This window comes from Megascapheus bottae, unplaced genomic scaffold (genome assembly GCF_031878675.1).
Source record: "Megascapheus bottae isolate mThoBot1 unplaced genomic scaffold, mThoBot2.hap1 HAP1_SCAFFOLD_43, whole genome shotgun sequence".
Lineage (NCBI taxonomy): Eukaryota > Metazoa > Chordata > Mammalia > Rodentia > Geomyidae > Megascapheus > Megascapheus bottae.
Window position 1 is genome coordinate 1,561,666 of NW_028327392.1, and position 27,154 is coordinate 1,588,819.

General features: G+C 39.2%; 1 protein-coding gene, 2 long non-coding RNA genes and 2 pseudogenes across 3 annotated transcripts in view; 4 read left to right on the forward strand and 1 right to left on the reverse strand.

Moving 5' to 3' along the window:
• The first annotated feature begins 782 nt into the window (after window positions 1–782).
• LOC150039979 (uncharacterized) lies at window positions 783–8,167 on the forward strand. The gene is made up of 3 exons (XR_016534135.1): window positions 783–838; window positions 6,838–6,891; window positions 8,133–8,167. It is a non-coding gene; the product is annotated as an uncharacterized LOC150039979 (long non-coding RNA).
• On the reverse strand, window positions 1,330–1,922 carry LOC150039980 (DNA replication complex GINS protein SLD5 pseudogene; annotated as a pseudogene).
• Window positions 8,168–9,620: 1,453 nt separating the features above from the next.
• LOC150039981 (uncharacterized) lies at window positions 9,621–15,833 on the forward strand. Its single transcript, XR_016534141.1, has 3 exons — window positions 9,621–10,204; window positions 12,201–12,320; window positions 15,674–15,833. It is a non-coding gene; the product is annotated as an uncharacterized LOC150039981 (long non-coding RNA).
• LOC150039982 (26S proteasome regulatory subunit 4 pseudogene) lies at window positions 13,410–14,551 on the forward strand (annotated as a pseudogene).
• Window positions 15,834–15,852: 19 nt separating the features above from the next.
• LOC150039983 (phosphatidylinositol 3,4,5-trisphosphate 3-phosphatase TPTE2-like) overlaps window positions 15,853–27,154 on the forward strand; it is a 48,677-nt gene continuing 37,375 nt past the window's right edge. The window contains exons 1-5 of the mRNA XM_090327493.1: window positions 15,853–15,950; window positions 17,223–17,287; window positions 21,019–21,079; window positions 22,188–22,269; window positions 22,370–22,458. Of these exons, the coding sequence (XP_090183619.1) occupies window positions 17,237–17,287; window positions 21,019–21,079; window positions 22,188–22,269; window positions 22,370–22,458 (283 nt within the window). The 5' untranslated portion in view covers window positions 15,853–15,950; window positions 17,223–17,236. The remainder of the gene's footprint in view (window positions 15,951–17,222; window positions 17,288–21,018; window positions 21,080–22,187; window positions 22,270–22,369; window positions 22,459–27,154) is intronic.

Below are 27,154 nucleotides of genomic sequence, written 5' to 3' on the forward strand. Positions count from 1 at the left end.
ATCTCATTTAGAAGCCTGCTTGGGAAGGCACTTATCTCAAGCCGTTTCATTTTTATTCTAATTAAATTGTGACCGAATTCACTTATCTTCTGATTTTAGCTACTAATATGTATGGTGTCATATGAAGTAGCAATATGACATGAGCAGTGAAAATCGATTGGTTCATATGTAATGAGTTTTTTGACTGAAAATTTATGCTAAAGAAAGAATCCTTTGTGGAGCAAAGTCGAGGATCACACATAAGCTCTTCTTTAACCAGTCCTAGGTCATCTTGTGAGCCTGTCTGCCTAATTCCACATTATGGTGAGATTTTTATGAATATGACGATGGCATTTTGTCATCAGAGTCATGTAGTTTGGTTTCTCTTCAGATTGTATAAATCTTTCACTTTTTAATAAAGATACTTTTATAATACTATTTTCTGAGGTCCTCATTGCTAGCCTATAAAGTCCTATTGTAGTAAAAATAAGAAGTTCAACAATACATCTTTCGGCATTTTGCTGCTGTTGTTAATCCATGGTCTCAAGGTACTCTGAGCTCTCCTGGAATGATCTTTCTTCTGCATTCAGTGTGCATTGATTACAGGCATGCAGAACTATAACCAGGTTGAAATCTTCTGTTTTCACAGGCCTGATATGATCAATTAGAATCATTTTCTAGAACAGATGACATGGTAGATTGCTACGTTTAAAGTTTAGAAGATCAGCTTGCTAGTTAAACATTAATTATAACTAACTTGACCCAAACTGACATGGTTTCTTTTGCATTCCTTTTTATTCTTTAGCAAAACTGAAGTAGAAACCAAAAGAGTACCTACAAGTGGATTACCATTTAAAATGTAAGATAGAAAAAGATAGAAAGTACAGTGTGTGTGTGTGTGTGTGTGTGTGTGTGTGTGTGTGTGTGTGTGTTTAAAGAAGCAAACACGGAGATCACTGTATTGGCATCCAAGTGTCCATAGATTTCTTTCAACACTGTTCTTAAAGTCTTCTCACAATTAAGATTTTTTTAAAGAATTATTCTTTATTTTTCAAAGAATTTTATTTTGAAAAGGTATACAGACTTGTTTATTTGCCTCATATTCAGAACAAAAAGAGCAAGGGACCCACCCAAGGATGCTGGCTGAGATGGAAGTGTAGCATTCCTGCCATTCTTACTGGCCCATAGCAATGGGAGAAAAGCCTGCTGTCAGGAGCAATAGCTCCTTAGTGTTCTGAGGCAGGTAGTGGCATAGGCTTTCTCATGTTTTCTGGGGTTCCGTGTCTTCACACTTGGTTATTTTTAAATTAGCTGCACTGCTCCAGAAGCAATCAGAGGAACAATACTGGATCAAGTGTTGGGAATCCTCATGCAATCCATCTGCTCATCTGATTCGGGTTCTACCAAACTATGTTATTGCTGTTCTTTTACTCTCAGAAACACATATGAGTCTGGATCTAGTTTGGTAACTGCCCTCTAGAGGTCCACCTTCTGTAAGTTGGGAGGCATGTGCTTTAAGGTGACATTTTTAAGATAAGTGTCCTTGTGAGCCATGTGCTCTTTGGTGAAGGGAAATTCCTCTGGAGAAAGGCTGCAAGGTTCCCCTTCAGGATCCTGTCTTCTCCTTCTCTAGAATGTGAGGGAAAAACTTCTCTATCATTGTGAGTCAATACTGCAAGCAGCTTCTAAGGACATAACGGATTCTCTCCATCTCCATTTGACATATACTAACTTTCAGATCTCCCTTTTTGGCTCTTTTGAGATTTTCTTCCATGTGATCCAGCTGTTCTGTGACGCATTCTACAATTTCACACTTGCTTTCCAGAAGTTCAGGAGCAAAGTTTGCATCCTCCAGGCCTGCTCCAGCCTTTCCATGAGCTCTGCAAGAGTTAGGACCACCTCCTCACTGAGTCTTGCCCTATGAAATCCAGTTCCTCTGTCATCTTCTCTGAATCCAGGAACCTCACCTCCTGCCATCCAACTCCCACACTCCTGCACCAAGATTTTGTTTTTAACTTTAGACTCTAGATATATTTATGGCTATTTTCCCCACATATTTATATATCTTAGTTTACTGTAGAAGATGACAAGACAGCTTCCCCCCAGTAAAACCCTGTCCTAGGTAAATTTGCTTTACTTAGGTAGCAACAGGATAACATTAAACATGGAAGCTTTAATTTGTGGCACTGAATGATGGCTTAAACAGGGCACCCTTCAGAAGGCACAATTAATGACCCACCTAGCTTTTCAGCAATACAAGCATGTTGAGGTCTTCCAGCCCATTTGCTTGACATTTGTGCTTTATGCCTTGAAGCTTCTTTGTAATGGCATGGAGTTCACACAGATCATTTGACTTTTTTTGCTCCCACAAAAATATCAACTCTTCTAGAATTTGTGGTTTCAAAGCTTGCATCATACAAAGCATAGTGACAACCTGTTTCAAGAAGCACTCCCCCAAAATGCTTGAAAGGATCAGTTATGGTAACACCAACATCTCCATCCAAAATTACTTTGCCTTCTTCAAAAATGATGTAAGTTTTGTCTGCAATGAGACAAAAAAGGACAACCTTCTTCCTTTTCTTGCTTTATTCTGGTGTGGAGAATTTTTAAACTTCCATGTCATAGAAAATGTGACACATTTCATCATCTTGCACTCTAGAGGCCATCTTGGCTGGGGTGGTCACAGGGAATGGAAGGGCTGGGAAGGGAGACGGCCAGTGTCTAGACTTCAGAGCATTTTCCTCACTGAAGCGGGACAGACTATTCCTCTGTCTTTGGGTTGAGATAGGATATGTGTAGCAAGTCATTTAAGTGTCTAGCATGGGCAAGTTCTTGGGTCCAATCCCCATTACAATGCAAGAGAAAGACAATTGGATAAAGGGAAGACATAAAAGATGAAGACACAGAAGAAAAAGAGTAGGGGGAGAAAGTGGCAGGAAGAGGAGAAGAAGGGGGAGGAGGGCAGGGGGGAGTGATTTTCTTATTGAGGGAATCATCATTCCTACATTTGTCACTTAGATACTTCATGTGGACTCTCTCAGGGAGATTAAAGTTCTCTTAAGTTTTACAAAGCAGTAGTGATTTAATTATTTTATTTGGAGGTAATAGGATGTAGGAGGCTCCACTGTTTTCTGAAGACTCTTTAGCAGAAAACAATGAAACTAAAATCCTAGAAGTATTCATTATCCTGCCAGAGTGCTTCTGCTATGGTGCTTCTACCAAGTGAAGTGAGGGCCACAATTCTAATCCCAAGGATCGAGCTCCTGCCTCAGGACTATGGTTTCTGAATCCTATCTGAGACAGAAGCGTCAAGATGATGCTGAAGAATGGATGAGATGAAGGAATCAGCAAACTGGGTGGATTGAGGGCATTTACACCTCCAAACTACAGCTGATTGAAAAGACAAATCAATGTTGTCACTGACATTTGATTTGATTGTGAATGCCACAGCTCAAGTCTTGAGTCATCTCACTTTACAGTTAATATATTTCATGAAAAAATTATCAAGTATCACTGGGTGCCATTGGCTGACCCCTGCAATCCTAGCTATTCAGGAGGCTGAGATTTGAGGACTGCAGTTCAAAGTCACCAAAGCACAAAACTCCAGGAGACTCTAATTAATCATCAGAAAACTGGAAGTGCAGCTATGGCTCCAGGAGCATAGCACAAGTTTGAGCTGAAGACGTCTGGGAGAGCAGCCAAGCCCTGAGTATAAGACTCTGGACCAACGCCCACCGCATTCTCCCCAAAAATCAAGTATCAAGCCAGGTGAAGGAAAAAGAAAGAAAGAAAAAAGACAGACAGAGAGAGACAGATAGAGACAGACAGAGAGACAGAGACAGAGAGATGGAGAAAGGGAGGGAAGGAGGAAGGATGGAAGGAAGGGAGTGAAACTAAGAAAGAAAGGAAATAAAAGAAAAAAATAAACAACTGGTCTGAGTGGGTGGTCTACTATTAGATTGCCTATCTAGCACACAGGAAACCCTAGGTTTGATTCCTAGGTACTACATGCACATAGAAAAACTCAGAAGTGCTGCTATAGTGGTAGGTTGTGATAGAGTGATAGATTGCAACAGCTCAAGGACAGTGCCCACACCCTGAGTTCAAGACCCAGGACTAGAAGGACAAAACCAACTAAACAAAGCAAAACAGCCGAAAAACTCAAGGTTCAGTGTTTCATCTCTGTGAAGACATATCAAGACTTTATAGGGCTGTGAGAGAAGCTCCATCAGAAATGATGAAGGAACTTGTGAAGGCCTGGGGCACCCACCTAACATAGAGACAACACTACCTGAGAGGGAAGAGCACTTGTAGGATTCTTAGCTTCACTGAACTTTCTGAAGTCACCTCTGCTTCCTGCCCACCACTACCTCATGCTGTTCCAAATGCGATTGTCTTTATTTAGCCACCCCAAGAAGAGTCTGATATCTAAACAAATGATAAATTCCAGGAGACAGGAGACTCACCTAAGAATTCTCCATGTGTGTGTTTTTATACATATATATATACATATATATATATATATATATATATATATATATATATATTGGCACTGCTTTGCTGAAATGATGGAATCATGTATACTATGTACCTCATGAATACTATACACCTGGTACTTTTTACCTCAGTCAAGGTAGACGACACAGATTCTGGGCAATGGTGTCTCATGCCTGTAATGGTCAGTACTGTTGAGATCTCATGAAGACCATGGTTCAAAGACAGCATAGGCAGGAAATGTATGAGATTGTGATTTCCATTTAACTTGCAAAAAGCTGAAAGTATGGCTCAAGTGGTAGAGTCCCAGAATTGATAGAGAAACCTAAGGAAGAGCAACTAATCCCTAAGATGAAGCCCTAGTAGTTTCAGCACAAAAATATCCCAAAAAGAAGTTCACCTCCTTAGCAAAGACAAGTACAGGTTGAAGTGAAAGGATGGAAAAAGGTATTCCCAGAATGGAGCTGAAAAAGAAGAAAATGAAAATGTATTTCTATGTAACAAAGAAAACTTGAAAATAATACAAGATGAAAGTGACTTCATGTGGCTAAAGATACTGCAATGATTAGCAACAAAAAGGCAGCTAAGCCTCAAAGCACCCAATTTCACACAACAGACACCGCTGCACATAAATGAGGAGATGGATCCCAACCATGTTAGATCCTCTCCATAGAATCCACAACCGATTCAACCGATGACATATAGCCAATGGAAGCACATATCTGCCTATTATTCCACTCAACAGTCACAGAATAAGTATCATCCCAGCACTCCCCAAGCTTTCTCCAAAGGAAATATTTACAGCACAAAGGCAGAATTGTTCTTTTCCTTCTCTATTGCAATGTAATTATACAAATGGTTTTCTTTGTAGAGTATAAAGGAAGTCTTAATAGATACACATGAGAAATGATTGGGGGAGCTCTGTTTAGTCTTTTGAAGAAATGCCATACTGCTTTCCATAGTGGTTGAACGAATTTGAACTCCCATCAACAGTGGAGTAATGATACCTCCTGTCCACATCCTCTCCAGCATCTGTTGTTATTGGATTTCTCAATCACGGCCATTCTAAGTGGAGTGAGGTGGAACCTTAGAGTTGTTTTGATTTGCATTTCTTTTATGGCCAGAGATGTCGAGCATTTCTTCATGTGTCCATAGGCCATTCATATTTCTTCTTCAGAGAAGACTCTTAAGTCTTTGGTTCGTCTGTTTACTAGATGGTTGTTTCTTTGGAGATTAGTTTTGAAGTGATTCATTTTTTTTGAGCTGTTAATACATTTTAGATGTGAGGCCTTTGTCTGTTGTATGGTTAGTGAAGATCTTCTCCCACTCTGTAGGTTGTCTAGTTAATTTTCTAGCTATGTCCTTTGCCATACAGAAGCTCTGCAGTTTAACGCAGCCCTACTTATCTAGACATAGAGCTCCCCTATGATCCAGCAATTCCACTACTTGGCATCTACCCAATCGTCCAGAAACAAGGACATACTAAAGCCACTAGCACAACGATGTTCATTGCAGCACTAGTTACCATAGCAAAGAATGGAACCAACCCAGATGCCCGTCAGTTGATGAGTGGATCAACAAGATGTGGTATTTATACACAATGGAATTCTATGCTGCTGTCAGGAAGAACAACATCGCCCCATTTGGAAGGAAATGGAAACACTTAGAAAAAATCATATTAAGTGAAGTAAGTCAGACTCAAAGGAACATAGGCTCTATGGTGTCCCTCATTTGTCATAATCAGTAGAAACCTTGAGCTCCCCTAGCAGAGATATACAATAGAACAAAACCTAGATACATAAGCCCATGTCGTATGACACTAAATGAAAGGACCTCCAGGATATAGAAACAAAAGCCATATAATGAGTGATTGTTGTCCTTAATGTACTGTTATCTCTCATCTCTTTTGCTGTCCCTTGGTTATCTCATATTGTTACAGTATTTCACCTTGTTATCTGATATATTGTATATACGTATATTTGGTTATTTGAAAACAGATAGGGAAGGGGGGAAAACAAGATAATGTTCCGGGGGGAGGGGAGGGAAATGGGGACCAAGACATGAGAAAGGGTATCAATGTATGTGAAGTGATGCACCTTCAATCTGGTGAATATAATGTAACCCTTCTATTAATTACAAAAAATATATGGGAAAAAAGAAATGATTGTATTACTGCATGCTATCATCACATGATGGAATTCCAGTAGAAATAGACAGCTAGATAAACTACAGAATATATTGAAATACATAGAAGTAGAGCAAAACATTTTTGAACGGTTGGTTGATGGTTATTGGAGAAATATGGGGGGATATGTAATCAAGTCTAGAAGATACCTGACAATGTGCTTTGTTTTCATCCTGTAGCGATATCTTGTCTGATACCACAACAAAACGTGATGAACTTAACAACAATGAAGGGTATGTTCTGAACATATATGCACCACTCACCTAGGTATACTTATAGATATTAACATGAATGTAGGTACAGACACACATGTAAGTATAGTCAAAGAAAGGAAAGTGATTTAGATTAGAGAACTTTCTTGGAAGTATTGATGACAATACAGGATTTTTGATATTTTTCTAAGATGCATTGGATGTAATATCTGCAGCTACCTTTCTAAAACCTTAGCTGTCTTAAGAATAAATATCAAGAATTCTTCTTATTCCTAATCTATTGTAATGGCCAAAGCCAATTCAGTGTTTTGATGGAAGCCCCAGCAGGATAAGAAACTACTCTGCAGGTGCTCCATTATCTCCAGCTAGAGGATACAACACCAGCATTGATCCTCCTCCTCCTACACCACCACCTCCTCCTCCTCCTCTTCCTCCTTCTTCTTCCTCTTTCTCTCTCTCTCTTTCCCTCCCTCCCTCCCTTCCTCCCTCCCTCCCTCTCTCTCCCCCTCCCTCCCCCCTCTCTCTCCCTCTCTCCCTCCCTCCCCCCTCTCTCTCTCAGAATGAGAAAAGACTAGTCCTTAGGGAAGTTTTAATTTGAAATATGTTTTCCTATAATGGCTCACCTCCAAGGTGTATTTCAAGCCTTAAACAAAATTCTGCCCAACTACGTGTCAGATGTCTATATCAAGAGATGATGATGAAGACACGAGAATCTTTTTCGGCCTGTGTTTATCTCCGATGTACCTCATTTCATTGCTCTGGGAATTGGGTTGGCCAATATATAATGACTTGACTAGGTTTCCAGTTGTTCATGGAGAACTGACAGCTGAGGACAGGCCCCTCATATTGTATGTGCTTTATTTAGTGGATGAAAAGTCTCTTACCATCAAGTCAGGGTTAGAATTTTATGTGAAAGGTAAATATTACACTAAAGATTCAAAACTTGGTGTATGGTATATGTATGTTTGTTTCCTCATATATTCTGGATGTGAAGGTGAAAAACTCATGAAACATAAATGTAAATATTTTAGTTGTTTATTAAAAGCATTTCATTATAAAACTGGTGTAGAATATCCCTTTAAATTGATATTATACAGGACTTTGGTTTTGGTTAATCTTGTACAATGCATGTACTTTTGTTTGGATTTGCACCAAAGTTTCGGTTCCTAAGAACAACAGATTACTCTTTTCCTAAAAAGGTAAAAAAGCCATATCAAGAGAGACAAAATGTGACTGATTTTATTTTTGTTCACATTTTACAGCAACCACATGAAGAAAATTGCAAATAAAATTCTACCGTCTCTATCATTCAGGTGGGTAAGACTGTAGAAATACAAGCAATGAAGTATGTATATAAAATATAACATCAATATTTGAAGTGAAAAGAATCTAAGAAAGTCCAAACTGAGCAACAAGAGTTTCTACTGTTAAGATGTTGAAAAATAACCCGTGTGTGCCTTCATACTATAATCCAATTGATCTTGGAAAATTGTCTTAAGCTGGTCTTATAACTCAGAAAAAAATGGCATTTAAGCAAGTCTATGTAATGACATATGGCTATGTGTTTTTCTACTCATGAAAGTAAGTAAATATAAGTTGGGTGCTGGTGGCTCACATCTCTAATCCTTGCTGAAAGCTGAGGATTACCACTGGAAGCCAGCTTGGACAGGAAAGTTCTTGAGATTCTTATCTCAAATAAATGACCCAGAAAAAGCCAGAAATGGCATTTTGGCTCAAGTGAGTTTGCTAGTCTTGAGCAAAAGCAGCTCAGGGACAGCACCTAGAGTACAAGGCTCAGGAATGGAAAAGGAAGAAGGAAAGACAGAAATACTGGAAGAATGAGAGGAGGGGTGTGAGGGAGAGGGAGAGGGAGATTGAGAGGGGGAGGGTGTGGGAGAGGGAGAGGGAGTGCAAGGAAGGAAGGAGGGAAGCAAGGAAGGAAGGAAAGTAGGAAAGAAGGAAAGAGGGAAAAGTATGGAGGGAGTGAGGAAAGAAGGAAAGCAAAAATAAAGGAAAGAATAACAACGAAGTGTTAAACTTTTGGAAGTATAGGTTGTATTCTAATAACTCCCTTATTTATGTGATTCCTCCATTCTGGAAACACGTTCCTTAGGCTTCCACTCTACATATGAGAATAATTTTATACTGTGCCTTAGAGTACATAAAAATTAATAGTATTTTCATTTGAGTTTCAGTTTTAAAGACTTTGAAATCTTCTCAATTCATCGTCATAACGACATAAACGATACAATCAACCAATGGGTAGTTCGTTTAAAATATGTGACAGAAAGGCTTCAAAGCACTTAGAGTTCAATTCCATAAATATGTATGGAATTGAATTCTTTTTCATGTGTCCATAGCTGCGCACGGAGTACCCCCAAATAAATAATCATATCCATGTTAAAATCCTCAATAAACATCTTAGGATCCAAGTGGGCATTAGTCATTTTAGGGCCTCATGCTTCCTGGACAGGCATTTCACTGACTGAACTAGACTTCTAGCCCTTCCTGCTTTCTTATTTCTGAGATAAGGTTTGGCTTTTTGCTCTGACTGGCCTGGACTTCAGTAGGAAGACTGAAGTTGCCTTACTGACCTGGCTGGGACAAGAGGCTCACATCATCACACCTAGCTCGTCTTGTTGAAGTGGGTTTGTGGAATTTCTTTGCTGGGGCTGGCCTTGACCTGGTATCCTCCTCAGTCTCATGAGTAGCTAATATCATAGCTATGAACCACCGCACACAGGCAGGTAGTCCTTCAAGCGCTTAGGTCAGTTATGCCTTCACTGAGCTTTAACTATTACAGTCTGACAAAGATTCAGATTGATGACTTTTAATGTGCTAAAAGAAACTGATAGATTCATCTTCAGAATTTATCAATATTTAAAGAGTTTATACTGACAGACTAGTCATTTCATTTCCATTTTTGTTCTAGCTTGCAGTTATTGTGTGGTTTCTACATACCCTCCAGTATACTGTTTAGGAGGGAATGTTGTTCACTATTCAGTGCTTCTATTGGATAAAAAAACTGAACAATGTTTTTAGATAGGAATGCACTAATTCTTCATACCACTGGCCACTATAATCTTAAATAATGTCTTTTTAGCATCTGACATATAGTTTTAGGAATTGTTGAAATGTGGTGCCAAACTCTCATTGTCTTTATTTATTTTAGGATTTTGGCAATACTACTGATTTTTGTCGATCTTGGTCTAATGGTAACAGATATTACAGTTACAACCAGCAAACTCCATATTCCATTAGAGTACAGATCACTTTCCCTTGTGATTGCTATATTTTTCCTTTTGGATGTTGTTCTACAAGTATTTCTGAAAGGGTAAGTTTTGTTCTCTCTGAAGCCTAAATCTGAAGAACCCTACTGAGACTGGCTCCTCCACCAAGTAGCTCAGGCTCACTATTTCCCTTAACTGTGTGCTTGAAACTCCCATTTATCTCCTTGATTTACACAAAATAACATTTATTTGCCAGTCCTGGTGCTTGAACTCAGGGCCTGAGCGCTGTCCTTGGACATTTCTCAAGGCTAAAGAACTACCACTTGAGCCACAGCACCACTCCCAGTGTTTTTCTATATATGTGGTGGCAAGGAATTGCACCAGGTTCTTGGTGCATGATAGCAAGCATTCTACTAGGACAAACTCCCAGCCAAATTTTTTTCAGGATACTAAATTAATTAGAAGATCAATCCAAACAAATATGTGCCTCTTGAAAAGCATTCTTGAAGCCAAGGCCCAAACCCAGATTTTCATTGAGTAGCTTTAATTAGTTTTATATTGCTTGAGACACTCTCATGGAGTAGTTGAGAAAAGTCTTTGAACAGATAAAGATTAAAGGGATTTACCAAAAGGGACCAGGTAATTAATATGTCAATGTGTATGTTAAGAAGGAGAAGTATGAGTGCCAGGAGTCTGTCTTAATGGTGGAATGCCTGCCAAGCATGCAGAAAGACCCAAGTTCAATTCCTCGGTTCCACATATAGAAAAAGCCAGATGTGGTGCTGTGGCACAAGTAGTAAAGCTCTAACCTTGAGAAAGTCCAAGGACAGTGTTCAGGCCCTGAGTTGAAGCACCAAGACTTGAGAAAAAAAAAAGAAGAAGAATCTGGGCCCAGTGTCTAATGCCTGTAATCCTAGCTACTCAGGAAACTGCGATCTGTGAATCACAGTTCCAAGCCAGCCCAGGTGCTAAAGTCTGTGAGATTCCTATCTCCAGTTAACTACTAGAAAACCAGAAGTGTTTCTCTGGCTCAAGTGTTGCATGGTATCTTTGAGCTAAATAGCTCAGGGACAGTACCCAGTCCCAGAGTTCTGCCCCATGACTGTTAAAAATTAGAAGGAGAAGTATATACTTGAGGTCTATAGATCAATACTTTGATTCTGACTGGAATTTCAAGTAACGTTTGATAGTATGTGAAATACTAGATACTGCACTCTAAATAGTCCCGAGTTCATTGAAAGGAAAAGTTTCAATGAAAGCATCTGCAGGTGATGTGGAGATTGCTTATCATCTCATTAGTGAGATGTAGCAAGAAAGAAATAGATTGCTTCCCTTTCCTGCTTGCTGGTTTTCTGAAAAGTAGGATGAGTGAGGCAAGCCTTGGGGATGGGCTGCTGGGCGAGTCAGGCACTGGGTTTCCTAGCCTCCCTTTCTCCAAGTCATTTCAGAAGGTAGCGTATGTTCTTTCCTGAGGACTTGTTCTCCTTCTTCTCTTGAGCTAAGCAGAGTTATTCACTGCCAGGTTAGTCTGATCCTGACAGACTGCCTCAGAGTGTGAAGATGCTTTTCCTGGAGGACTAGTGCTCACCTCTGCAGGAGTCAGTGGTGGAGAGGAGTCTGGTAGATGGATGTCGGTCTTTGTCCTTTTAAGGACACAGCAGCCCCGTGGGATTCCATTGTGGGTGCAAGGACAGATTATGAGTTCAGAAGCGCAGTTCATACCCATCTCATATGATACTCATATATTGATCTGGGGATAGTATGATGTACTGAAATTGTTGCTCAACAGAACTGTTGCATTTGTCTTCTTCCAACTCCATGGGAGAAGGCAGTGCATACCTCTTGTCCAATGGATGGGGTAGATGGCTTATTCATTAAGCTTTGATTGTCATCAGGTATGCAAGTATGTAATAATACAAATTTACTACTTGAATACCTTCCACCAGTATTATGTTTTCTCTTTCCCAAATCCAGTCCATCCATTTCATAGAATCTATTACAATAACAATTTTAATGAAGTTGAGTCAAGTACTTTTTGCTCTAAAGATTTTCCTCTATCCCCTTAAAGAAGATAACCATTTTTTTTACTTTCTCTTACAGGAAAAAGCATTATTTTTCAGATTTCCTCAATATTACAGATGCTGCCATCACTATCATTATTTTATTTATGGACATCACATACATATTCTTTAATGCTACATTTTTTAAAGATATCCAAAGGTAGGAAGCCCATGACTTAACTGTCACACTTTTCTTTCATTTGTTCCTTAATTTGTACTTATTCTTGGCTTAAATTGTGTATATTGAACTGATTTCTGTTTAAGTTCTGAAACTGATACATTTTTTGAAAATAAAATATTAGGGATGATGACATGGATTGAGTGGTAGAGGCCTACTTAGCAAGTGTAAGAACCTGATTTCAAGGGACTGTAACACAAAAATGGAAGAACAAATGAAGGGAAAATGATACATTTTCATACCCTTGAGATCTAAAAACAGACAGCATTTAAAGCCAGTTAAAGGTGTCTTCACTAAAGTACTTCCATTGGATATAGGAACTGGAACATCATTTTGAAATCCCCCTTGATGATCTACTAATCTGCTTTTCCTAATGTTGCAAGTGTATTGACTTGAACATGTATGAAGTTTCAGTGGCTCTAGTTATACTTCTCTAAAAAATAGCCGATGGAAACCAGGAAATCACGTATATGGCAACCCAGATAATGGATTTTTGCAATGGCAGTTTGGTAAAACGAAGAATGTTAAGGCAAAGTTAAAGCAGTAAGGGATTACTAAGTAATATGTGTATGGGTGTGGCTGTCTGTCTGTATCTGTGTCTGTGTCTGCCTCTGTCTCTATCTCCCTTTCCCTAAATGAGATAGAAAAATACCAATGTACATTGGAGGGCTAATGTTAGGAGGCTTTTAGCTATATTCATTAGAAGTCAAAGAAATAGATTCTTTCTTACCAAAATTTCTGAGAGGTCCAGTGTGATCCCCAAGTAAATATTGCTTTGGCTAGGGTTTGGATCTTGAAAATAACCTCAATCCATATGGTCCTTCAATGGGCAACCTCAGCACCACTTGAGACCTTGGTAGCAAGACAACACTTGAGGTAGCAGCTACAGCAGCTGAATCAAGATGGATCGGAGTCAGAGTCGTGGTCATGGCCAGAGGTAGCAAGAAGGATGATAAGGACAAGAAAAGGAAATATGAAGCACCTGTACCAACTAGAGTGGAGAAATAGAAGAAGAAAACGAAGTGACCAGATGCTGCCAGCAAACTGCCACTGGTGACATCTTACACTCAGTGTCGCTTGAAATAACTGAAGTTAGAGATAATTAAAGATTATCTTCTCATGGAAGAAGAATTTCTTAGAAATCAGGAACAAATGAAGCTATTAGAAGCAAAGCAAGAGGAGGAAAGATGGAAGGTGGATGACCTGGGGGGGCCCTGATGTCGGTAGGCACCTTGGAAGAGGATCACTGATGACATTTGTGCCATGGTGTCCACATCTGTGGGCTCTGAGCACTGTGTCATCATCCTTTCCATCCTGGACAAGAACCTGCTGGAACCAGGCTGCTCAGTCCTGCTCAACCACAAAGTGCATGCGGTGATAGGAATGCTAATGGATGACACGGTCCCCCTGGTCACAGTGATGAAGGTGGAGAGGCTCCCCACGAGACATATGCAGATATGGGTGGCTTAGACAACCAAATCCAGTATATTAAGGAATCTGAGGAATTGCCTCTCACTCATCCTGAATATTATGAAGAGATTGGTATAAAACACCCATCATTCTCTATAGGCCACCTGGCACAGGTAAAACTGTTGGCTAAAGCAGTAGGAAATGAAACATTGGCCACTTTCTTGAGAGAGGTGGGCTCACAACTTATTCAAAAGCACCTAGGCAACGGGCCCCTACTTGTATGGGAATTGTTTCGAGTTGCAGAAGAACACGAACCATCCACTGTGTTTATTGATTAAATTGATGTCATTGGCACCAGAATGTAAGATTTGGACTCTGGAGGTGAGAGAGAAGTTCAGAGAACCATGTTGGTGCTGTTAAGCCACTTGAATCGTTTTGATTCAAGGGGGGATGTGAAAGTGATCATGGCCCCAAACCAGATAGAAACTTTGGATCCAGCACTGATCAGACCAGGCTTCATTGGCAGAAAGATTGAGTTCCCCCTGCCAGATGAGAAAAAAAAATAAGCTCACCTTCCACATTCATAAAAGCATGACTGTCCTGGCAGACAATGTGACTCTAGATGACTTGATCAGGGCAAAGATGATCTCTCTGGGGCCAACAATAAGGCAATCTGTACGGAAGCTGGGCTGATGGCCTTGAGGGAACACAGAATTAAAGTAACAAATGTAGACTTCAAAAAATCTAAAGAAAATCTTGTTTATTAAAAACAAGAAGGCACACGTGAGGGGCTCTATCTCTAGGAACCACAACTGCCTCAGGAAAGTGATGGGAGTTTTCCTAGCTCTCCATTGGGAAGCCATTAGTGCCTGCCCAGTGGAAACCATGGGTCAGATGATTTTACTAAAAATTCCCCTTTGTCTTAGGAAATGTGGCTTGTAGGTCTCACATCTGGCAATCTCTGTTGTCTATGCTGTGCAGCACTCTACTTCCCAATAAAGTGCGTTTTTCAGAAAGAAAGAAAGGAAGAAATGAGGAAGGAAGAAAGGAAGGAAGGAAGGAAGGAAGGAAGGAAGGAAGGAAGGAAGGAAGGACAGAAAGGAAGGAAGGAAGAAAAGAAGAAAGAAAGAAAGAAAGAAAGAAAGAAAGAAAGAAAGAAAGAGAGAGAGAAAGAGAGAAAGAAAGAAAGAAAGAAAGAAAGAAAGAAGGAAAGAGAGAAAGAAAAGATGAAAGAAAGAAAGAAAGAAAGAACACATCAGCCTCCACCCTAGACCACTGAATTGGAAACTCTGGGATCTGTGAACCATGGTTGAAGCAGTTCTGCCAAATGAATCTTGTTGGACATGTCCACACCTTTGTGTTTCTGCATGGAGGAGAAACACCAGCCAGTATGGTTGGGAAGTATTGCAACCTGTTCCCTGCCTGATATGCATGTACTAGCTGTAGGGAGCCTCTGTTACTAAAAGGAATAACACCAATGTACAAACAATCAAAGTTCATTTGGGGGGAAGATGAAAACTAAAATAGTCTATAAATCTGAATGAACTCATTACTGTTTGTCCAGACAGTAATTTCTCAATCTTAGCATTACTGATATTTTGAGAAGATAGTTATTACTTGGGTAGGGAAGAGAGGACAAAAACATCCTATCATTCTTCCTAGATTCATATTTATTGTAGGGTGTTTAGCAGCAGTCCTAGATGTGATTAGCACCTGCATCCATTTGGTTGTGACCACCAAGTATGTCCATATGTTACCCAGTGTCCTCTGGGATGAGGGGTATAGCTGACTGTTAGAGCACTAGAGCAGAACGTGGAGGCCATGGGGGTGGTGCAGAGCAATGTAACATATGTACACAGATTTAAACGTATGTATTGATGACCTCTTCTCTTTCTGAACTAAAGTATGTATCTATCAATTTTTAGAATGATTGTATTCTTTCGGCTTCTGAGGCTGATAACACTTATGAGGATCTTTCACCTTGCAACTCAGAAAAGACATCTAGAAAAATTAATCAGAAGACTGGTAAGTGGGCAGGACATGTTTGCTTCCCATCCTGGTAAAAGTTTTAGGTAGCAATATCAAATTCTTTGTGCTTGACTTCTGTTTTACAGCTTCATCATTTTTGTTCCTCCCAGGTGTCTGGCAATAAGAGACGATATGCCAAGGATGGATTTGACCTAGATTTAACTTACATCACTGGTTTGTGAAACTTAACTGTTGATTGACTTCTCTTAATTATATTACTGTTTTTTGAAACTTGTCATGTGATTGACTTATGTTTAATCCACATTTTCCTTTGAAGTAAGAATATTCCCTTTGATTTTCCCAAACTACAATGTTTTTCATCTAAGGCACATTGGTTTGTGCTTTTTGTTTTTGATTTGTTACTACGTTGGCTTCTTTGGTGGTTCTGGGAAAAGAACTCAGTCTCTTGCTTGCTTGGGAGGCTCTCCTACTTCTGCCAAACCATTAGCACTTTTTATGTAATCGTTATTTTCAAGGTAGGCTCTTGCTTTCTGTCCCAGCCTTTCTGAGCTACAGTTCTTCTACTTGTATGCCATTGTACCAAGCCATTTATTGAGATGAAGTCTTTCCATGTTCCTCAGATCTTTGCCTCCTGAATAGCTGATTTCCAAGATTGAGCCAAAAATGCCTAGCTTTTTTGCTTTCTCTCTCTTCTTTTTTGCTTCTCTTCTTTCTTCCTTTCTCTGTCTCGCTTACCTTCTCTTCTTTCTTCTTTCCTTCCTTCCTTTCCATACTCTCAAAGTATTTTTCTCAATGATTTCATAGGCTACTGTGTTATGGTAATATATTGGTAGATTACATCTGGGTACAGGTAATCTCATTCATTTCAAATCAAGACTCCCTGGTGGTTAGACAGTAAATACGATGCAATTTCAAGTGGCTCCATTAAAATTTCACTTATTATTTATTCAGTTTTGTTAGCTATCTAAGCATCCAAGAGAAAGAGACCTTAATCTTCTAAAATCCCAGAGAACAAGTTCATTATCCATGAGGTCAGGTTTGCTAAGGGAAGACGGCTTCAAACACTAAGTTCCTGTTGAGCCTAAGGATATTATGATATTGCATAACTTATTTATTTACCTTTGTATTGTATTGTCAGTCCTGGGGCTTGAACTCAGAACTTGATAACTGTCCTTGAGCTTCTTTTGCTCAAGGCTAGCACTTTACCAGTAGAGCCACACTGCCACTTCTGGTGTTTTCTCTTTATGTTGTCCTGAGGAATCCAACTCAGAGTGTTTTTGCATGCAAGTCAAACACTCCGCCACAAAATCACCTCCCTAGACTTCTATTGCTTCATCTTAATGCATCATCTTGGTTATGTCACTGTCATATCAACTCTTCTTGTACACTGAGAAAAGAACCTGGATAGATGTACAAATAATTTTTGTTATTATTGTTGTTCCCATCTGTACTGACTTTCCTAATAGGGATTCTTTTGCTTTCCAGACCGTCTTGTCGCCATGTCATTTCCATCCTCTGGGATACATACATTCTATAGGAATCCAATGCAGGTAAGCATATTTGTGCAGCACAGAGTGAACTCTATAGACTCAAGAGCTTAGTGTTGACCCAGGCAAAGCAGTGTTCTACCATTTTATTCTTTCTGGTGAAAAATCATAAAAGCATGGTATCAACTTGCTTTTGTTTATGCGAAGCCCTGGAGGTCCTACTGATTAGTAAGAGCACCCATTTATTTATCTCAAGATAGAGTGGTTTGAACATTTGGATGGGGCTTAATGGAGTGGTTCCAACGATTAGGTACAGGACTGGCTACTTCACTGGGCTGATCTGGGCATCTCTGATCAGTTGCCGCTCCTCTGAGGACTGGCTAATCTGAATTGGCTTTTCTGATTGCCTCTCTGTTATTATGTCTCTTCTCCCAGGCAGCTAGATCTTGGGGACCATTGAGATGGCCTTAGGAACAGCAAGCAAATGAATGTAATTCCATTAAGACTAAGTCTTCAAGTGAGTGTGAGTGGCCTTGAATTCATTAGCTAAGACAAAAATGAATTACAAAAGCAGTCTGGATTCAAGGATCAGAAAATAGGCTCCATCACAGGATGAGAGGAATTGTGTCCCCATATGTAGTCTTTCAGGGAGAAGAAAGCCATGTCTAAAAATATATATGTTCTTTCACATAGATTCCCTGATAATTAAATAAGGGAAATCCCACTTTGGGCTCTGTAAGTGACTAACTTAATTTTAAGCCCCTTGAAGCTCCTTACTAAGAAAGCACATAAAATTTGGGGTTAGGGATATATGTACGTATGTATTCACATACAGTGAATTCCTGTAGTAATTCCTACTGTTTTTCCTTAATGAAATATAATTGGAGATCTGTGTATGGGTTCATATATAACGTATATACATTCAGTGGTCAATGACAGGAAATGCTCTGATGGGTGATCACTCAGTGTGTGAACATCAATGAATGTACTTGAAGTAAGTTCCTGGAATTCTCAGCAGCTTCATCCCATAAGAGTACTGTTGTGTAAGCTGGGCATCAGTTATCCAAACATAGCCTCAGGACTACAGGTCTCTTTCCCCACACAAGGCAAATAATAAATGCTCCACAACTCTTATGAGAGAAGCGAGCAAGTCCTAGTAGGAGAGTGCTTTCCTAGTATGCATGAAGCCCTGGGTTCCATTCCTTGGGATCACATTCACAGAAAAAGCCAGAAGTGGTGCTGTAGCACAAGTGGTAGAGCCCTAGCCTTGAGAAAATCCAAGGAGAGTACCTGGCGCTGAATTCAAGCCCCAGGATTGGTAAAAAAAAATAGTGTAAGAGAAAATGTAGAACCTCACTCATCATCAGAAAAATGCAGGTGGAAACCACAATGTGATAGCACTGCAACATTCCACAAGCATGACAATTATTGAATAGTTAAGAGGTAACACATGCTAGTAAACTTGTGGAGAAAGATGGCCCATGGCAAGCTATTGATGATATCAATTAGCATAGACATTCAAGAAAACAGTGTGAAGATTCTCAAACAAATCACACTTCAATGATCTTGGGATCCAATCATACCTCGACTGGGTATTGATGTGACTTAAAGAGATCATTATGTGGCAGAGACATATGTACCCCTGTTTAAAAGCTCACTGCTCAGCAGTGAATAGCCAAGGGATGAAATCCACCTCTTAAGTTTCCATTCCAAGGTGAATGTTGTGGCACCTCTACATGATAGTGCATTGTTTACTCCTGCAAAAAACTGTCTTTGTCAATAACACAAAAGGAGAAGTTATACGTTAATCAAATAAGCCAAATGGCAAGTATGGAATATGTGAAATAAAAAAAACATTGATCTCAATGAAGGTGAGCCTAGACTAGTGAATATAAGAAACTTGGGTGAGTCAGAAGGAGGAAGGTTTGGACAAAGGTTGATCAATGAGCAAGAGATTATAATGACATAAGAGGTAACTTTTCACTGAGCTGTTACACAGTAGATTGATTACACACAACAGCATTGTGTTATATATTATTAAAGAAGAAAGGATTTTAAAGTTTCACTATGATGTTATCTAATGCTTGACATAGTAGTTGTATTTAACCTGATTTATGTACATGTATGTATGTGTTTTTGTATGTGTATACGCATATACACGTGTGTGTCTCAAAATCTCATGTGATACTTAGTAATATGCATGACATTTATTCTTCCGTATGTATCAATAAAGAACAATACGGTACCACATACCTAGAAAAAAGCTGGAAGTGGTGCTGAGGCTGAAGTGGTAGAGCTCTAGCCTTGAGAAAGTCCTAGGACAGTGCTTAGGTCCTGAGCTCAATCCCAGGACTGGCAAAAAACAACAACAAAAAAACAATTGGTGTTTAACTGAAAAACCATCATTATGTAATGCATGCTTATATAAATAAATCTTTACGGATGCAGACTCCACATTGCCCTCATCTTACATTTGTCTATTAATGCAATTATGTATGAGGGCATGCAATGAACACCACTATCAAATTGTTGACAATGTTCTGGCATTTATAATCACTTTTCAAACACTGAAAGTGTTCTTTTGATTTTTGATTGCCATAGATCAGTTTTAATGTTTCTTGAGTTTCTCATAGTAGAATCATATGGTAGCTCTTTTGTAACTGAGTTTCTACCAGCAAAAGAAATTCTAGTTTTGTGCCCTGGTTGTTCTTTTAAAAATAGGATTAATATTTATGGATCTATGGAAAATGCACGCACAGAAAGTATAGTGTTATATACTGCTCCAAAGTGTCATGAAATGCATTATATTCTGCAAATCCATTTGGTAGAAAGGAAAACATGCAACTATGACAAAATAAAGCTGGAGGAAGAGATGTAAATTTGGCAGCTGGAAGTTTTTGAGTGGACATTTTATAGCTCATATGACTTTAAATATTTGAGTTTGAAAACAATGAGGGTAAGCATTGTACTTTGTGTTGATCTGTACATCATAAACATAACACTGAACAAACTTAATTCCTGAGGAGGCTAAGCAGGTCATATGCTCCTGCTTGTCCTTCAAAGGGAAGAAGGTTTCAGCATTGTATTTTGAACAACACTGAATATAGAAAGAAAAGGGTCAGAGTGCAGGTGCGTGGGACACAGCCACAGTTACTGGAGAAACAAACACAGTGAGGAAGCATCAACAAGTCTGGCCACTTCTGTATGCAGTCAGACCATGTCCCTTTGCCCCTAAGTCAAGTAAAAGCTACTTTTGCTGGAAAATACAATGTGTTCTTGATCTTAGCCATGCTCTCTTGTAGTCACTTCATAGATATCTAGGGATCCAGGAAGAACAGGATTTATAAAACTGCAAAAGGCAGACTGCTTTCCAAACACAATGCCTTTTCTTGTCATCTTGAAGAGAAAAATCCAGAACTATAAACACTGGCCAGGCCTCCAGAGACAAAGGCTAAGGGCAGGTCATTCAGACTGAGACTTGGACAGATTTAACATGCCTACCTTAATGCCTCCAGCACCTTCCTGTTTAATCTGAGGGTCTATCTGGAGATAGACAAGGATTAGAAGGCATGAATGTTTGGCTGCTTTGTCCTTCAGAACAAGGGGGAAGCTAGTGTATACTCTTAGGTCAAAAGAAGCATTTCACAGACTTGAAGAAGAAGAAAATCAGAAGATTAAAGCTGTGACAAAAGCGTTTTCAAAAGTAGACAGCATGTTTTACTAGTATCTTTAAGTAGTTGTACAAAGGAGCCGCCTTCAACAATATAGTTTATGAATGTATTTATCTTTTTTAGGAAGTGGCTCGTTTCTTCAACACCAGACATCCTGAGCATTATTTTGTATACAACCTTTGTAGTATGTATATCACTTTAATATATTTGCTACTGTAGATATGTAAGAAAGTCACCTTGGGTATCTTTCATTTAATTGTAAATATTACGTAGTAAGAAGTCAGATCAGAAATCTCTGTATTGCGCTGGTGCTGTGTAGTAGGAAAAGTGAGCTTGGCAGCACAACATTCCCTAAGAAAGAGATCGGCCAGTGAGAGCGAAGAGGCAGACTTACAGAGGAAATGCTCAGGAAAGATCTGCTCTTATGCTCAATCAACTCTTCCTGCCTTTAATGCCAGATTGTATCACAGACAATTCAGCAAGTATGTTCTATGATCCACCAGAAACAGTTGGTGATGAGAACAAGGCGCGTGATGAGAAACGACAAAAGAAAACAGAAGAAGGAGAAGAATGTGCCCCCAGTTTCTCTGCTGTGTCTGTCTTCAGTTTTTCTCCTGTCTAGACATTAACACCTGTCTAGATTTTTTTATGGTGGTGTGGGGTTTTTTTTGTACTTTATTTAGGGTTAATGTATAGAAGGGTTGAAGTTAGATTTTTTTAGGTAATGGTTACATTACTTCTCAAACCGTGATACCCCTTCTCATGTTTTTGTCTCCCTTTCACTGTCCCCTGATTTCCCAATCATGATTTTTATGTACATTTTTATTGCATTTTCTTGTCAGAATAAACATTTAATGATATTTTCAGGGACTGAGCATTTAGACAGCACCATTAACCTCTACTTAGTGGTACCTATGTAGTATGATAGAATAAGCAGTCTAGAAGATAGAATAAGCAGAATGCAGGATGATAGGATATGCAGTCTAGAAGATCGAATAATCACTCTGTTAGAAGGTTAAAGGTAAGGAATATGAAGCATGAGTTGATTTTAAATTACTTGGGATGAAAAAGTCTTTAAGGACAAGAATCTGTCCCTAATGTCCTTCATGTCTCTTTGGCTCTTTTGTCCACTGGTCTGCCTGTGTTCCTCTCAGGACCTTTGTGCTGGTGATGTTAAAAATCCGTTTAGAACAATGGAAAGGAGATAAGAATTCCTAAGAGAAATTTAAACTTTGTTCCTAACTTTCATGTCAGTAGGCATACAGCTCTGACACATATCTCCTTTCTTTCAGGCGAACGGTCTTATGACCCTAAATATTTTCATCACCGTGTGCATAGAATAATGATAGAAGATCATAATGTCCCCACTCTTGAGTAAGTCTGATGCCACACGGATGGTCAGAAAAGCACTAAATTCACTGGGCTTGAAATTTGGGAATGAATTTTAATTAACTAAAAATTTTTGTTAAACCAGAGAGATGGTTTCATTTGCTAAAGAAGTCATTGCCTGGTTATTCAAGGATCCTTACAACATTATCATAATTCACTGCAAAGGTGGAAAAGGTAATGATGCTTTCCTTTCTGTCTCCTTTGTAAAAAGATAGTTGAGAATAAATATTGACAGGCATTAGGAAGATACCTACTGCTACTCCTCAGATAGATTCATCATTGCTAACATATTAATATTGTGTTTAAAGGATGAAAGAAGCAAAGAATACTAAAAGGAAAATAGAGAAGGGGAGGGAAGAACAAAGGAAAAACTAATGTAAAGAAGGGAGGACAATGAGCTACTTCCCTTAATTGCTGATTATATGGGTTTCTTCCATTTTGGTTTCCCCATGTATACCTGCCTCCCCCAAACAGTGTTCAACTTCAGGATGGTATTGCATTTGTATCTCATTTGCAGTGATGCCTTTTTCTTCTTTAGCTGACAGTGCTGCACTTATGTATCATGTAAATGTAATACTTTCCTATTTATATACAATGTGGAATGCTGAATGAAGCTAGTTAACAAATGCATTCTTGCCTTGGGCTTTTAAGATGCTCTTCCCTGTTACCTAGTGACATTGAGAATTGTTTCACAAATCTGTTGGCCACTTTAAGGTTTCGTTTTCAGAAATGTCTTTCCAAGTACTGTGTCCTACCACACTGCCTTTTGATTCTTGGGAGTGTGGGGTGATTTTGTATTGTTTCTTGGCATTAATATGGTCGGAACCCAAGGCCTTACACGTCCTGGGGCCCTTTACTACTGGAGCCACTTACATTCCTCATACCTGTTTGCTTTAGTCATTATTCACATTGGTTCTCACTTTTCATCCTGAATCCAGAAAGGCCTAGACTGTGACCCTCTTTAACTTTTTCACACACTTGGGTTCATGGATACATACTGTGATGCTCTACTTTTTACTTGAGAAGAATTCTTGTATAGATTTGGGCTTGCCTTGAATGACAAACCTCCCCATTGTCTATATCTGAATAGCTAGTAATACAGCCACTACGGCTGGCTGGCTTTGTGTTTTGTGAGCATTTGTTTGGTTTTGATAGAGTCAGGATTTCCCTATATAGTCTCAAGCTTGTTATCTTCCTGCCCTTGCCTCTGTGTGCTGAATGGCAGAAATGGCCACCATACCTCCCTCTTTGTCCTGCTTTAGGATAGGTTAATGTATTGTCTTGCTATTTGTGTTGTTTCTTAACCCATTTTGGAGATTCTCTGGTTCCATAGCGTATACCTCTTTGCTCAGCTGATTATCTACTTTATTTTTAAAAATTTAGTGTATAGAGGGGTTACAGTTATATTTGCCAGATAGAAGGTGCCAAACTTCTCACACATCTATATCCCGTCTCATGTTTTTGTCCCCATTTCCCTCTGCCCAACCCCTCCCCTGATTTTTCCCCTCCTATATCAAATACACAAGTAAACATCTAGATAATATACCAGGTAACAAAGTGGGATACTGTAACAATATGAGATTAACCAAAGGGCAACACAAGAGTAGAGAGAAGAACATGATACATTACAATAACAGTCACTTATAATTAAGCTCTTGTTTCCATGTCCTGGTAGTCCATTAATTTGGCCTCATCCTATATGGCAATATGTGTGTAGGATTTGAGCTACTGTGTTCCTCAGCTAGGGGCAAAGTAGATGTGTACTAATTATTACAAATGGGAATCCATTGAGCCTATGTTTCTTTCAGTACTTCACTTAATATGATTTTTTCCAAGTTTTTGCATTTCCTTACAAATCGTGTAATATCGTTCTTTCTGATGGCGGCATAGAATTCCATTGTGTATACATACCACATCTTGGTGTTTCAATCTCTACTGAGGAGCATATGGGTTGGTTGCATACCTTTGCTTTGGTAAATATTGTGGCAATGAACATTGTTGTGCTAGTGGCTTTAGTATGTCCTTGTTTCTGGACTATTAGGTAAATGCCAAGTCGTGGAATTGCTGGGTCATGGGGTGACCTATGTTTAGCCTTTTGAGGAACTGCCACACTGCCTTCCATAGTGGTTGAACGAGTTTGCACTCCCACCAACAGTGTAGTAATGATCCCTTCTGGCCACATCCCAGCCAGCATCTGTAGTTATTGCATTTCTTGATCATGGCCATTCTAACTGGAGTGTGGTGGAATCTCAAAGTTGTTTTGATTTGCATTTCTTTCATGGTTAGAGAGGTTGAGCATTTCTTCATGTGTCTATAGGCCATTCTTATTTCTTCTTCCGAGAAGACTCTAAGTCTTGGCCAATCTTTTTATAGGATGGTTATTTCTTTGGAGCTTAATTTTGGAATGATTCCTTTTTTTTAGCTATAGGTATATTTTAGATATGAGGCCTTTGTCTGTTGTATGATTAGTGAAGATCTTCTCTTACTCTGTGAGCTTTCTATTTAACCTGCTACCTATGTCCTTTGACATACAGAAGCTCTACAATTTAATGCATTCCCCTCTGTCCTAGCTATATTTAATTTTTTGTGCTTGTTTGGTCTTTATTAAGAAAGTTTCGACCTGTGCCAGGGGGACTTAGTGTATCTCCCATTCCTTCTTGTAAAGTTTTTAAGACCCATTTGGTACTAATCCTAGTGTACGGTGACATAGAAGGTACCAACTTTAATTTTCTGGAGGTGCTTAACCAGTTCTGCCAGCATCACTTGTTGAAGAGGCTGTCTTTCTTCCATTCTATTTTTTGGGCTCCCTTATCAAAGATTAAGTGGCCATAGGTTTGTGCGTTGATTTTTGGGCCTTCAATTTGATTCCATTGGTCCTCTGCCCTATTCTTGTGCCTGTACCAAGTTGTTTGGATTACTGTAACTTTGTAATAGAGTCTGAAATTTGATATGGATATTCCTTCAGAGTTGCTCTTTCTGCTATATAGGGTCTTTTATTATTCCATATGATATTGTGGATTTCTTCGTCAATTTCATTAAAGAATGACATTGGGCTATTGATGATTATTGCATTGAATTTGTACATAGCCCTTGGCAGGAATGCCATTTTCATGTTGTTAATTCTTCCAATTCAGGAGCCTGGGAAGTTTATCCATTACTTCGGATCTGCTTAAATTTCATTTTTCAGGTTTTTAAAGTTTGCATCATAAATGTCCTTTACATTCTTAGTTAATTAATTCCTATGTATTTTATTTTCCTTGAGGCTATTGCAAATGGAGTTGCTTTCCTGATTGCTGCCCCAATCCCCTCATTGCTGGTATACAGGAAGGTTGTTAATTTTTGAGGGTTAATTTTATACCCTGCTACCTTGCCAAAGTTTCAAATCAGCTCAAGCAACTTGCAAGTAGAATCTATAGATTTCTTTAAATAAAGAATCATGTCATTTGCAAAGAGGGCAAGTTTCACTTCCTCTTTCCCTGTTTGGAACCCCTTTCTACTTGCTTCGTTTCTTATTGCTCTGGCTAGGAATTCTATACTATGTTAAAGAGAAGTGGAGAGAGTGGGCATCCTTGTCTCATTCCTGAATTTAGTGGAAATGGCTTTAGCTTTTCACCACTAAGTATAATGCTAGCTGTGGGTTTGTCATACACAGCCTTTATTATACTGAGGAATGTTCCATGGATTCCTAGTTTCTCCAGAGCTTCTAGCATAAAGGGGTGTTGGATCTTGTCAAATGCCTCTTCTGCATCTGTTGAGACAATCATGGAATTCTGGCCCTTGCTCCTGTTGATGTGTTGAATTATAGGAATTTACTTGCGTCTATTGAACCAGCTTTGCACCCCTGTGCTGAATCCTGTTTGAGCATAGTGTATAATTTTTTTTCGTAGTGTATAATTCTTTGAGGAGTTGCTGAAGATGGTTGGCCAGTATTTTGTTGAGCAGTTTTGCATCAATATTCATCAAAGAGATGAGTCTTTCTTTGATGAGTCCCTATCTGGTTTTGGGATGAGGGTTAGGGTGGCTTTGTACAATGAGTTTGGCAGAAGAGTGTTCACTTTCAATTTCATTGAAGAGCTTGAGGAGTATTGGTGTGAGCTCTGTTCTGATGGCCTCATAGAATTCAGCTGTGAATTCATCTGGCCCTGGGCTTTTCTTGGATGGGAGGTCTCTTATTGCCATTTCTATTTCGGGACTTGACATAGGTCTGTTTATTTGGACTAGGTCTTCTTGGTTCAGCTTGGGTATGCTAATATTGGCTAGAAATTCATTCATCTCTTCTAGATCCTCAAATTTGTTGGCATAAAGTTAGAACTGTATTCCGTTAGGATGTTCTGTACCTTGGTAATTTCTGCTGTGGTATTTGCATTCTTGTCTATGATTTAGTTTAATTTTGTTTGTTTTGTTTTGTATTTTGGGAGCCTCAAATCTAAACTATATCAGCAGCTCAAAAAATTGAATGACTCCAAAACTAATCTCCAAATTAACAACCATCCCATTAAAAGATGGGCCAAAGACTTACAGAGAGTGTTCTCTGAAGAAGAAATAACAATGGCCTATAGACACATGAAGAAATGCTCAATATCTCTGGTCATAAAAGAAATGCAAATCAAAGCAATTCTAAAATTCTACCTCAGTCTAGTTACAATGGCCAGGATCAAGAAATCTAATAACAACTGATGCTGGAGGGGATGTGGCCAGGAGGGATCACTACTACACTGTGATTGGGAGTGCAAACTTGTTCAACCACTATGGAAAGCAGTTTGGCAGCTCCTCAAAAGACTAAACATAGATCACCCCATGATCCAGCAATTCCACCACTTGGCATTTACCCAATTGTCCAGAAACAAGGACATACTAAATCCACGAACCC